This window comes from Odocoileus virginianus, chromosome 3 (genome assembly GCF_023699985.2).
Source record: "Odocoileus virginianus isolate 20LAN1187 ecotype Illinois chromosome 3, Ovbor_1.2, whole genome shotgun sequence".
In the NCBI taxonomy this organism is placed as follows: Eukaryota; Metazoa; Chordata; class Mammalia; order Artiodactyla; family Cervidae; genus Odocoileus; species Odocoileus virginianus.
This window is the reverse complement of record NC_069676.1, coordinates 44,059,769-44,072,575: the sequence shown is the minus strand read 5'-3', so window position 1 is coordinate 44,072,575 and position 12,807 is coordinate 44,059,769. Positions and strand designations below refer to the sequence as shown.

Here is a 12,807-nt window from a genome sequence, read left to right as displayed (position 1 = left end):
TCATACTCCAGAGCAGAAGAACCACGGGGGACCCTCACGGCTGTCCCCAACATCAAGGACAGAATCAAAATAGAGTAAATGCTCAAAAATGTTTGATAACTGAAGGACTGAGAAAACACCCTGGTGTTGGCAGGATGGAGAGTTTAGACCACAGCCCGTAGAACTGCCTTAGGATGCGGCAAGGCCAGGGGTAGTAAAGGAGAAAAATCAAGGAGACCATACTAAGGGTTTTATTTCAAGCAGGGAACCCTTTGCTACAGTAATAGGATAAACTGACTAGACTGAACATTTCGACTCTGCGCCAGAGCCACGGTTTGTCCTGGCACTGGGTCTGTTAGGAGAGGGGATTTTCAGAGACATGCTCAAGGGGGATGGGGAGCTGTGGAGAAATCAAGGAAGACCTTTTCAAGGGGGGAAAAAAGGGTGGGGGATTCGGAATCTAAGGATACCTTCCCCACTGGGGTTTAGCTGGGAACAGACACATCAGGCTGGCTGATGGTAGCTCCCCAGGGTACCGTGTTGAGGATTCAGAAGCTGCATTCATTTTAGGAGGAAGGGGCTGCAGGACTGATGAGGGAAGTCTCTGGTGGGCACAGAAGCGAGAGTGACATCATGGACACATAATAGCAAAAAAGCAGTGGTCTCCCCACGTGGTTCCAGTGAGAAGTCAAATTTAGATTAATGACATCATAACGGAAATCAGACTGTGGATCAGGAGTTCACTTTGTTCTGTTTTGCTTTCCACGTGAAAAGAAGGCCCAGAGAATGCCTGCCCCACCTGCACTCAATGCTGGGCAAGAAGGGATTTCAAGGTGAGCCCAGCTGGCTTAGGGTCAGCGCAGAGGCCTTTTCTCTCTTCGGTCAATTCACCACCGCAGGCCCTGGAGACGCTGCCACCATCAGCGTCGGCTGTCACAGAATGAGGTCCTGGTCAGGTGATGCTGGCCCTGGGGAAAAAGGAGGAAAGGTTAAGACTGTCATCTCACTGGGGTTATCAGTCAGCAAGATCTAGGAGTCAAATTGTTTTTGTGAAGCAACACGGGGCAAAGCATTACCACGAGAACAGACTGGGGAGGGCCTATGAGGTTGTCCAGGGGGTTGTTTTGTAAAAGTTCAATGAAAGACATTGCTGGGGGAAAAAGATGTATCATCTTGTCTTGAAAATGAAATTTTCCTGAAATTGAGAGAGGGCCAGTGACGTTCGAATGTCACGGCAGAGTGTGGGCCAGCATCATTCCAGAAATCGAGATAGACAGCATCCCACCACTTGTTAAGAACTATAGGGCTCCTTAATTCTCTAATTGCCTCACCCCACTCTGTCCTCAGACTAGGCTAGGAGGGAATTGGCTACCTTGTCTTCAAGGCATGGCTGCTATTGCTGCCAGAGATCTCAGAGCTACTTGGTAAATTCAGATCCAGGACTTGTTGAAGGGCCTTGGTGTTCTTGGGTTAGAGCAGGAAGCTGAACTCTCTGGGTAAGGCTTGTTCGAGATGAGGCTCCAGAAGAGTCCCTGGGAATACCTTCCTCCACCTGAGAGGCACTAGCCCCACCCACCCCTGCACAGGAAAGACACACAGACATTTGTGCCCTTTGTCCTATCAGAGCATTTTCAGAAGGAAAAACTTCCAGTCACTGCTTTGAAAGGCCAAATCCAAGACAATCAGGATTGGGCTTGCTGGAAATGTCTTCCTTCCTCCTGGAGTAGCCAAACCAGGGTGGCTGCGAGTGGCAGGGGGCCATGGCTCAGGCAAGTGTCCAGCAGCTCTGGGATCTGTGAAACCTTGGCATTAAAACCCTTTGCAATTGAAGTTTAATGACATGGAAAAATGGTCCTGAACTATTAAATGGGAGGAGTGAGCTATAAAATATTGCATAACATTAGATCCCATTTGGGGGATAAAAAGAAAGTTGGAAGAATATTAACAAGGCCATGGGATTAAAGGTATTTCTATTTTGTTCTTTTTATTGGCATTTTCTATGTTTTCCTACATTAAAATGCATTGATTTTATGATAGGATTTTTTTAAAGTCACTTTCATCTGTTAAAAGGGGGATGTGGCCAGTATCTGAACACAGTTTTAAGAACCAGATTTATCCTCCCTGTCCTGAACATGACCCAAGTACAGTGAATCTTTACCCAGGGTATTTAAGTATGCAAAATGTGTTGCTACCCTTTCCCTTTTGTAAGAGAGGGCAAAAAGCCAGGAAGGCTGTGGATGTAGGTGTTTTAATAAAAAGTTAAAGCATGTGACTAAAGCAAGCGTCCAGGGTGGGGCCTGGGCTCACTCTCATCAGCCTCATCCATCCTGCCCTTCCCTGGCTCTAGAATATGGCTCCATCCATACATCCTAGCTTGGCTCTTATACAGGACAGGCAGCAGACAGGTTGGCGAGGCCTTCCTAGTGAGGACCACCCTTCCTAAGAGAATCTGCAGTCACCATGACTGAAACAAAATAGACTCTTGTTTTCCAGAAAATTCAGTGACATCCCACTTTGTCTTCTGAGCTCTGCAGATAACTAGTTTGGGGCTGGAGAAGGGGAAACAAGGGAGAAGAAGAGGAGGAATTGAGGGGATATTGGAAGCCGATCACCCATCTACTTGATGTTTCTGTGTGAACATTTGTGCGCCAGATTTCGTGGGAAGCACTAGTGATACAAAGGTGAAAAAATAGTTATAGCTCTCCTGGAACTTTCAGCTGACTAGGTAGCAGAGCCTATAATAGGCGTTCTTCCTCCAGGCTGAGGCATCAGGGCAGGCTTCCTGGAGGAGGAGAGTTCTACACCAGGGTCTGGATCACAAAGAGGAGTTGTGATCCAGTAAGGCCAAGGACAAGAGAAAGGTCTAAGAAGAGGGTGTCAGGCTGGGAGAGTAGGCACAAAGGCCCAGAGGCAAGAGTGAGGATGGTGTGTTTAGGATGCTGGCAAGGATGAGGGCTTTAAGGACTGACACTTAACCTAGAGGGCAATTGGGAGCCACTGAAGGCAGTGGAACGAGGGAGTCACTTATTCAGACGTCAGTTTTCAGATCCCTTTGGTTGCTGCTGCTACTGCTGCTAAGTTGCTACAGTCATGTCCGACCTTTGCGACCCCATAGATGGCAGCCCACCAGGCTCCCCCGTCCCTGGGATTCTCCAGGCAAGAACACTGGAGTGGGTTGCCATTTCCTTCTCCAATGCATGAAAGTGAACCGTGAAAGTGAAAATGCTCAGTCCTGTCAGACTCTTAGCGAACCCGTTGACTGCACCCTACCAAACTCCTCCGTCCATGGGATTTTCCAGGCAAGAATACTGGAGTGGGGTGCCACTGCCTTCTCCTCCTTTGGTTGCAGTGACCTTTCTACAAGGAGAACAGGAAAAAGATAGCGTGTGGGAGGCAGAGATGGTGGCAAAGGCTGTTCTTTAGGAGCCTATTCAGTAGTGAGGTGGAGAGACGGTGTAACAGAGGGTGGGCACCCTGGTTTGAGACCTCTGTCTTGGGTTACTGAATTTATACGGTGAAGCTAATGCACTTCTCTCCAAGGGCTGAATGGGAAACAGACAGGTTAAGCTCACTACAAACAGGTAAGTTCTGTGCCAGCCTCAGTTACTGACCACAACCAGCCACAGGTGGGCATTTCAGAAGAGCTTTTTGATGACAAGAAGGGTGGCAATTCTAGTCTTGAACTAAAACAGATCAAACAGGAAACAAACAACAGAGGGGAATTTCCGAAGTCCACACCATTGTCACGGCAAAGAAGGGGATTTAAGCTCCGGGAGGGCACAAGGGGCAGGGAAAGAGAAGCACTCACCTGGCGCTCAGGGGCTGGTCACCACGTGGTCCCCACGGATCGCCTGCAGCGAGAGCTCGTACCCAAGGAACATGGCTGCGCTCATGGGGAAGCCCCGCACGGCATTGACCGTGATGCCTCTGAAAAACACCTTTGGCGGGAGGCGGGGTTATCACAGGACACTGACCGGCACCCTCCTCAGGCATCCACACCTCCGCCCTCACCCACATCACCTCCGAAGGCGTAGTTCTTCGCAGGCCCAGTACGCATGCGCTAGACACTGTCGGCTCACAGGTGAGTCTGGTGAAGCCCACGTACGCTTGCTTAAAACCGTGCGCGCTCTCATGAACATGCGAACACATGCTTGGTTCTCGGACTGCAAGTTACAGCTCCATACGCTCTGCAGTGTAGACAGAGCACCAGGCCCTGACCACGCACTGTGACCGGCGCTTCACAGGACGTCCCAGAGGGGCAGGGTCGGGGGAGCTCAGGCCGTGCTCCAGACGGCAGATGGGGAGTCCAGGCACAGCTTTGCCAGTTAGCAGCTATGTTACCTGGGAAAGTGGCCAAGGCTCTAGAACTCGCTTTTCCCAACGGTTCAGTGGCGGTAATTGACCTCCTACAGTTGTTGAGGGAATAAATGGCATGTTGCTTTTAAAGGTGTTTTCACAGTGCCTGTCCTACGGTAAGCACTCCTTAACTGTTGACAATTCGCACCACCATCCTTATTATCAATAGTGTGTGAAATCACTACTTCATACAGAGTAACAACACTCCACTTTCCTCGTAAATATGAATGCCGAGGAGTATTAGTACAAGTGGCCTGTACTGAGCTGCTAAATCCTGCCTTTAATACAAGACTGGACTTGTCACCCCTAGGGAACATGGTAAGGTGCTTCCCTTCCACCATGAATTTTCCTGCCTGGTGCTGGGTAAACATTGACCTACGTGATGTGGTCCCAGCCCTTGGGAAGTTTATAACCTACTAGGGGACATAAACCCCATTCAGGAATAATTGCAGTATAACCTAGAACATGATGAAAACAAATAAGGGCCTTAGTGAGGGGTGGGGTGGGGAGGTGTGCTAAGCTTCTTCAGTCATGAGTGACTCTTTGTGACCCTATGGATTGTAGCCTGCCAGGCTCCTCTGTCTATGGAATTTTCCAGGCAAGAATACTGGAATAGGTTGCCATTCCCTCCTCCAGGGGATCTTCCCAACCCAGGGATTGTACCCGTGATTCCTGTATCTCCTGCATTGGCAGGCATGTTCTTTACCACTAGCGCCACCTGGGAAGCCCCAGGGTGGGGAGGAGCTGTCATTAAATGTCTTCTCTGGGAAGAGATGACACGTCTGAAGGCAAATCACTACCCACACATGAATGACCCGAGAATTGTCAGGTGTAAGAAGTAAAACTGTTAACTGATGCCTGTATAATTTACTGTTTACAGATTAGATTTGGTACTATAATTTTCAGAAGGTAAAAATCCAGCCTTTTGCATGTCCCCAGTTTCCTTAGTTGGACACTGGTGTCAGAGTAGGTGCAGACCACTGTCATGGGCCAGGACATCAGGTGATATCCCTTCAGGAGAGGTGTCTGCAGCGTGGCACTCGTGGAAGCCTGGGACATGCAGGTTTGTCAGGAAGGAGTGAGAAGGGCCTCAGTATACCCGGGGTTGGGGGGGAGCCTTGGCCCCAGGAAAGGGAGCTGATGGGCCAAGATCCACAGAGGTGAGCAAGTAGCCAAGACAAACAGTGAAACGTTCAGGTAGGGGGCAAGCAGGCTCCTTGTAACATTAGCACTCTTCTCTATTGTCTAACCTTTCTGGAATTCCACAGCGATGGAATTCACCCAGGGTGACTGAATAACAACAAGGAACTGGGTCAGGCTCTGAGAGGAAAATTCCATGCTGGGTGTACACAGAGGCTCCCGTGAGTACCTCCACAAGGCGAGGCAAGCCAGACAGGACCCCGCTTGGGGTGTGATCCTCCTCTCCCACGGCACTGGGTCATGCAGGAGCTGTGGGCCGCTTCAGACAGCCAGAGATGACCTCCCCGCAGCCGTGGCCTGCTCTGCAGCAAGGCCCAAAGATGGGAAGCAAAGCGCAGACCTGCTGGCTTTTCCCCTGGCTTTTGGAACACAAAATCACTAGACAGAGTCTTCCCTCATGAATCCTCAGTGGTTCCCCACTTGCCAAGATCAAGTCCATACCCTTCCCTGACCTTCCAGGACCCACATGCTCCTTGCATTTCTCTGAGCTGCCTCTTAGACTTGACACTGTGGGCAGTATATGAGCCTGCCATTCCTCTTACTGGGCCAGCTGTCTCCCACCACTGAGCCTCTTCTTGTCCCTGCTGCTGGAATGCCCTCTAGACTCAGTTCTGCCCTCTGGTAGCCCTGCCATGGCCACACCAAGTAGGATTATGACCCACTGCCTTCTGTGCCCTCGGTATCTCTGCCATCACAGCCCTTCTCACACCATCCTCCAACCACCTATGACTTGTCTATACACTCATTAATAGTCCTAATCAGAGTAGTGAGAGCTGGGCTATGTGTATGGCTCCCATTTGAATCCCCAGCACCTGCACTGTGCTTGGCCTAGAAGATCCTCTATAAATCTTATTAAATGAATCAATGGCTAGTTGGATGGGCAGATGAATGAAGGAATGAGTGAATGAACACATGAACAAACTCCTTAATGAGAAAAAAGAACAAGTCTCTGAGCCAAAAGAGTCCTGGAGGTGGTTGTGGTAGGGGGATTCCTAGAGCAGAAGAAAGGCTCCAGATCCCCCAAGTGGCAGAACCAAAGAGCAGCCAACCCTGATGCCTCAGGAAGTTTGTCTACAATGGTCCTCTCCATCTCTCCTTAGAGTCATCCAGTCTCACCTCACTGTCCTGACCCCCCTCAAAGCAGTCGCCTCTGTAGAGCTAGAGGACATCAAGTCACTCCTCCAGCTTCCTTATTGCAGATGACAACTCTCCAAATGTGAGCCATGGCCCATGTGGTTCAGGATAATCCTCAAAGCAGGCAGAGAATGGATCCCAAACTACCCCACCTTTCTACCATTCTGACTTGGGGCTGCCCCCAAAGTCCATGGACTTCTAGTTCCCCCATCATCAAGACTGCTTTCCTGGTAATCATTGAGTTATAAGGGGCTACTAAAATTGGGCACCATCGTCTTTATTTCACTCCTTTCCAGTTCTTTACTACACCGAGTTCTTCTTCCACAGGGAAGTGAGAACAGGTTGCAGCCTCAGTGAGCTGCAGCAGCTCTTTGGGAATGGGGACTCCATAAAGCCAGCTCTAAGCCCACTGGGGCTGGAGCCTACTCTAGGCTTTAGGATAAGGTGCTCTTCCTGCTGCTGCTGGGGATCTGATGGTGAGACCACCCAACTTTCCAGGGCTGTATAGGATTTTTTTTCATGTTACTATGTATGTTTATATGCAAACCCGTATATAAACACACGTAAATATATATACGTGCATATATGCTTGCACAGTCTGTGAATATTTTGAAAATATATCTTGAGAAACTCATAACAGTGATTGCCTTTGAGAGAAGACTGGGGGTCACAGGAGGAACACTTAGACAGTATATCGTCTTATACCTTTTGAAGCTTCCTATGTATTTTTATATTACAAATACTATAAAATTTTTAACCAACTAATAAAAATAATTAATCTCCATCAATGACATAGTTAATCAACTTTAATATTGCTATTATGACTTAAAACCTGTCTGAATATACACTGTGGGTCAGATGCTTTTGAGATTAAGAAATCAATCACTTGACCTCAGTTATTTTCTAGGACTTTGCTTTTAACAACATGGTAACATTTTGTAGGAAATGAAATCAACAATATATTTTGCTTCTGCAGACTTTTTGGAAATGTGACACGTTAATATTTGGGAAAACAGACTGTCTCAAAAACTGAGCATCTGTTTTGAATCTTTCTTATATTTCCCTCTGTACTTGTTAGTTGAATCACACACTGTGTTTCTGCTAAAAAAATAAATACAAAAGACAATTGATTCAATATCTAATTATGATAACAATTCTCAGTAAAGTGGGTATAGAAGGAATATACCTTAACATAATAAAGTCAAATATAACAAGCCCACAGTTAACTTCATCATCAGTGATGAAAGCTGAAAACATTTCCTCTAAGACTAGGAACAAGACAAGGAAATCCACTCTTACCACTTTTATCCAGCATAGTATTGGGAGTCCTAGCCATAGCGATCAGAGAAGAAAAAGAAATAAAAAGAATCTGAATTTGAAAAGAAGTAAAACTGTCACTGTTTGCAGAAGACATGATACCATACAAAGGAAATCCTAAAGGAAATCCACCAAAAAACTATTAGAATTCTTCAATGAATTTAGTGAAGTTGTAGGATACAAAATTAATATACAGATATTTGTTACTAACAATGAACTGACAGAAAGAGAAATTAAGAAAACAGTCTTTTTTACAGTTGCATAAAAAATACACAGAAATAAGTTTAACTAAGGAGGTAAAAGACTTGTACTTGGAAAACTACAAGACATCAATGATGACACAAACAGATAGAAAGATACACTATGCTCATGCTCATTAAAATACTTAATATTATTAAAAAGACCAGACTCCTTAAGATAATCTACAAATTAAATGTGATTCCTATCAAAATATCAATGACATTTTTCACAGAACTAGAACAAATCATTCTAAAATTTGGATGGAAATACAAAAGACCCAGAATAGCCAAAACAATCTTAAGAAAGAACAAAGCTGGAAGTATCATGTGCCCTGCTTTCAAACTATACTACAAAGCTATAGTAGTCAAAACAGTATGGTACTGGTACAAAAACAAACAAATAGACTAACGGAATAGAATAGAGGGCCCAGAGATGACCCCACACTTATATGGGCAATTGATCTACAACAAAAGAACCAAGAATGTAAAATGGGGAGAAGACAGCCTCTTCATTAACGGCTTTGGAAAAACTGGACTACTGTCTCACACCCTATACAAATGCAAAATACATTAAAGACTTAAATGTAAGACCTGAAACTATAAAACTTCTAGAAGAAATCAAAGGCAGTACATTCTTTGACATCAGTCTTAGCAATATTTTATGAGCAGTCTTCTCAGGTAAGGAAAACAAAAGCAAAAATAAACAAATGGGGCTAAATCAAACCAAAAAGCTTTTTCACAGTGAAGGAAACTACCAGCAAAATGAAAAGGCTGCCTAATGAGTGAGAGAAGATATTTGCAAATGATATATCTGATAAGAGGTTAATATTCAAAATATGCAAATAACACATACAACTCAACATCAAAAAACCAAACAACCTGATTTAAAAATGAACAGAGGACCTGCATAGACATTTATCCAAAGAAGACATACAGATGGCCAACATACACATGGAAAGTACTCAACATCACTAATTATCAGGGAAATGCAAATTAAAATCATAATGAGATAGCACCTCACACCAGTCAGAATGGCTATTATCAAAAAGGCAAGAAATAACAAATGTTGTCAAGGATGTGGAGAAAAGTACTCATAATGGTAAGTTGGTGCAGCCATTATGGAAAATAGTATGGAAGTTCCTCAAATAAATTAAAAAACAGAACAACCACACAATCCACTAATTCCACTCCTGGGTATTTACATAAAGAAAATGAAAACACTATTAGAAAAGATATATGCACTCCTATGTTCATTGCAGCATTATTTACAATAGCCAAGATATGGAAGAAATCTAAGTGTGTATCAATTGATGCATGGATAAAGAAGATACATATATATGCAATGGAATATTACCGCCATAAAAAGAATTAAATCTTGACATTTGTGAAAACATGGATGAACCTAGAAGGTATTATACTAAGTGAAATAAGACAAAGACAAAAATTGTATGATTTCACTTATATGTGGAGTCTAAAAAACACAACAAATGAACAAGCATAACTAACCAGAAACACAGGCGTAGATACAGAGAGAAAACAGGTGGTTGCCAGAGGGGAAGAGTGTTGAGGAGGAGAGAAATAGGTGAGGGAAAATTAACAAGTACAAACTTTCAGTTACAAAATAAATGAGTCATGGGTATGAAAGGTACTGCATGAGAAATATAGTCAATAACTACGTAATATCTTTGTATGGTGACAGATGGTAACTAGACTTATCACGGTGATCATTTTGAAATGTACAGGAAAATCAAATCACTATGCTGTGTACCAGGAGCTAACAAAGTATTGTAGGTCAATTATACTTCTAAAACAAACAAACAGAAAAAAACATCAGATTTGTGGTTACCAGAAGTGAAGGGTGGTGAGAGGGGAAATTAGATGAAGGTGGTCAAAAGGCACAAGCTTTGAGTTATAAGATAAATATGTACTAGGGATATAATATACAACATGATAAATATAATTAACACTGTTATACATCATATATGAAAGTGATGAGAGGAAACCCTGAGTTATCATTATAAGGAAAAAAAATGTTTTTCTATTTTTTAGTTTTATATCTGTGTGAGATGATGGATGTTCACTAAACTTACTGTGTTAATCATTTCATGATATATGTAAGTCAAGTCATTATATTGTATACCTTAAACATCCACAGTGCCATACATCAATTATATCTCAATAAAACTGGAGGGAAAAAACTGAAGTGAGAATTCTAAGAAGATGTCAGAGTGGAAAATGTCAGGACTCTGTCTCCTCACCTAGACAACTATTACACTGACAGAATTTGTCTGATGTAACTACTTTAGAACTCTGGAATTTACTAAGGCTTCCAACTTCCAGGGGAGCATTCGGAAAGTTGTTAATTTTGGTCAATGTTAGCTTTTAGCACAGTAGCAGCTACCTATCCCCCACTCCAAGCCCTTTGGCAGTCAGCTGTGCACATGTTTCTGGAGCAACCTGCACACAGCTTGCAGGAACCAGGGTGGGCAACGAAAACCTTGTCCTTGGAATATATTGGACATCTGTGTCTGGCCACTGATTGCTGTTTCTGATCACAAGGTGCAAAGAGGAAGACAGTCATCCTTGTTTAACATCCCCCTCCATTTTGCAAGCCCCTCCTCCTCTGGCTGAAGTGATTTCCAGGGAATTTAAAGGAATGGTGACCCCGTTCCCTTCATTTTTCTCTTTTTCCTCTTTTGAGAGCCAGACATTAAAGGCTAGGAAATTCAAAAGCAACTGCACATATGGGAAAAATTAAAAGTGACCGTGCACACCCAGGGAAAGGCACAGGCTCAGAAAAAACTTGAGAAAAGGTTTAAGAAAACCTTAAGTTTAAAGATCAGGTTGATCTTTGGCACAGAGATAGCCTACAACAATCAAAAATGAAACCTACCACACCCTGGAGAAGAGACAGAATCTGATTTCTAGAGTTACTACATTATTAGACTCAAATGTCTAGTTTTCAATTAAAAAAATTACAAGGCATATAAGAAATAGGAAAGTATGGTCCACTCAAAGAAAAAAAAAATCAACAGAAAATGTCCCCCAAAGAGACCTGATAGCATATCTGCTTGACAAAGACTTTAAAACATCCTTCTTAAAGATGCTTGAAAAACTAAAAGATGTGGAGAGCATCAAGAAAATGATATGTGAAAAAACAGAAATATCAATAAAAAAATAGAAAACCCAGAAAGAAACCAGACAAATTCTGGAGCTGAAATGTACTGAATGAATAACTGAAATGAAAAAAATTTACCAGGAGGATTCAAAGGTTTATTTGAGCAGGTAGAGGAAAGAATGAGCAAACTTACAGACAGGACAAGAGAAATCATTGAGTCTTAAACGCAGAAAGGAAAAACACTGAAGGAACGTGAACAGCGCCTAAGGGACTTGTGGGGAACTCCCAAGCAGAGCAGTACGTTGTGGGAATCCAAGAAGAAGGGGGTGGGGGGTGGGCAAAGAGTATTTGAAGTAATATGGCCCAAAACTTCCCAAACTTGATGAAAAACATGAATGTAAATATCAAAAAAGCCCAATGAACTCCAAGTAATATGGACTCAAAGAGAGCTACACCAAGACCCATTATAATGAACTTTTGAAAGACAAAGAGAGAATCTTGAAAGTAGCAAGAGAGAAGTGACTCATTATATACAAAGGATCCTCTATAAGACTTTCAGCAGATCACTCATCAGAGACTTAGATGATCAGAAAGCAATGGGCCAATATATCCCAAGATCTAAAAGAAAATAAACTGTTGACAAAGGATTCTATATTCAGGAAAACTATCCTTCAAGAGTGAGAGATAAATAAATGCTGAAGGAGTACATTACCCCTAGACCTACCCTGTAAGAGCTTTCCTGTGGCTCAGATGGTAAAAAATCTGTCTGCAATGCGAGAGACCTGGGTTCAATCCCTGGGTCAGGAAGATCCCTTGGAGAAGGGAATGGCAACCCTCTCCAGTATTCTTGCTTGGAGAATCCCATGGATGGAGGAGTCTGGCAGGCTACAGTCAACGGGATCACAAAGAGTCAGACACAACTGAGTGACTAACACTACCCTGTAAGTAAAGCTCAAGAGAGTCCTGCAGGCTGAAATAAAATATCACTAGACAGTGATCTGAAGGTGTATGAAGAAATAAAAATCTCACAATAGGTAGACACACCGGGAGAGCAACAGCAGCATCGTGGCAGCACAAGACATCCTTCGTTTTGCCCTGACTTCAACAACAAAGATTAAACAACGTCCATGAACAAAGGTGCCTCTGCGGGAGTTGTGGATCCAGCACCTTACACCAAGGGACCCAACAAAGTCCTGCCCACCCGTGCATCAGCTAATAGGCAGATAGACCTCAGTCCTGGCGGTGAAATCTGCAGTGGCTGGTGAACTGGTTCCAGCCACTCTTGGCTGTAGGACCTGGAGAACACTGACTTGGGCAGTCTCACACACAGCCTCTGTGGAAGTCCAGGCTCCTGGAGGAGAAGTTCTGGCCCTCCACTGGAGCAAAAAAAATAGAAGTTTGAATACACTGGGATGGCAGTTAGTAAACAATGGAGGGTTTGGGATGAGGCAAAAAAATGGAGCG

General features: G+C 44.0%; 1 protein-coding gene across 1 annotated transcript in view; it reads right to left on the bottom strand.

Annotated features, from left to right (window-relative positions):
- Nucleotides 1-214: 214 nt before the first annotated feature.
- Nucleotides 215-12,807, bottom strand: part of SLC25A48 (solute carrier family 25 member 48) — a 44,003-nt gene continuing 31,410 nt past the window's right edge. The window contains exons 7-8 of the mRNA XM_020875541.2: nt 3,788-3,917; nt 215-947 (exon numbers count right to left, since the gene is read on the bottom strand). Coding sequence (XP_020731200.2) covers nt 3,795-3,917 — 123 coding nt within the window. The 3' untranslated portion in view covers nt 215-947; nt 3,788-3,794. The remainder of the gene's footprint in view (nt 948-3,787; nt 3,918-12,807) is intronic.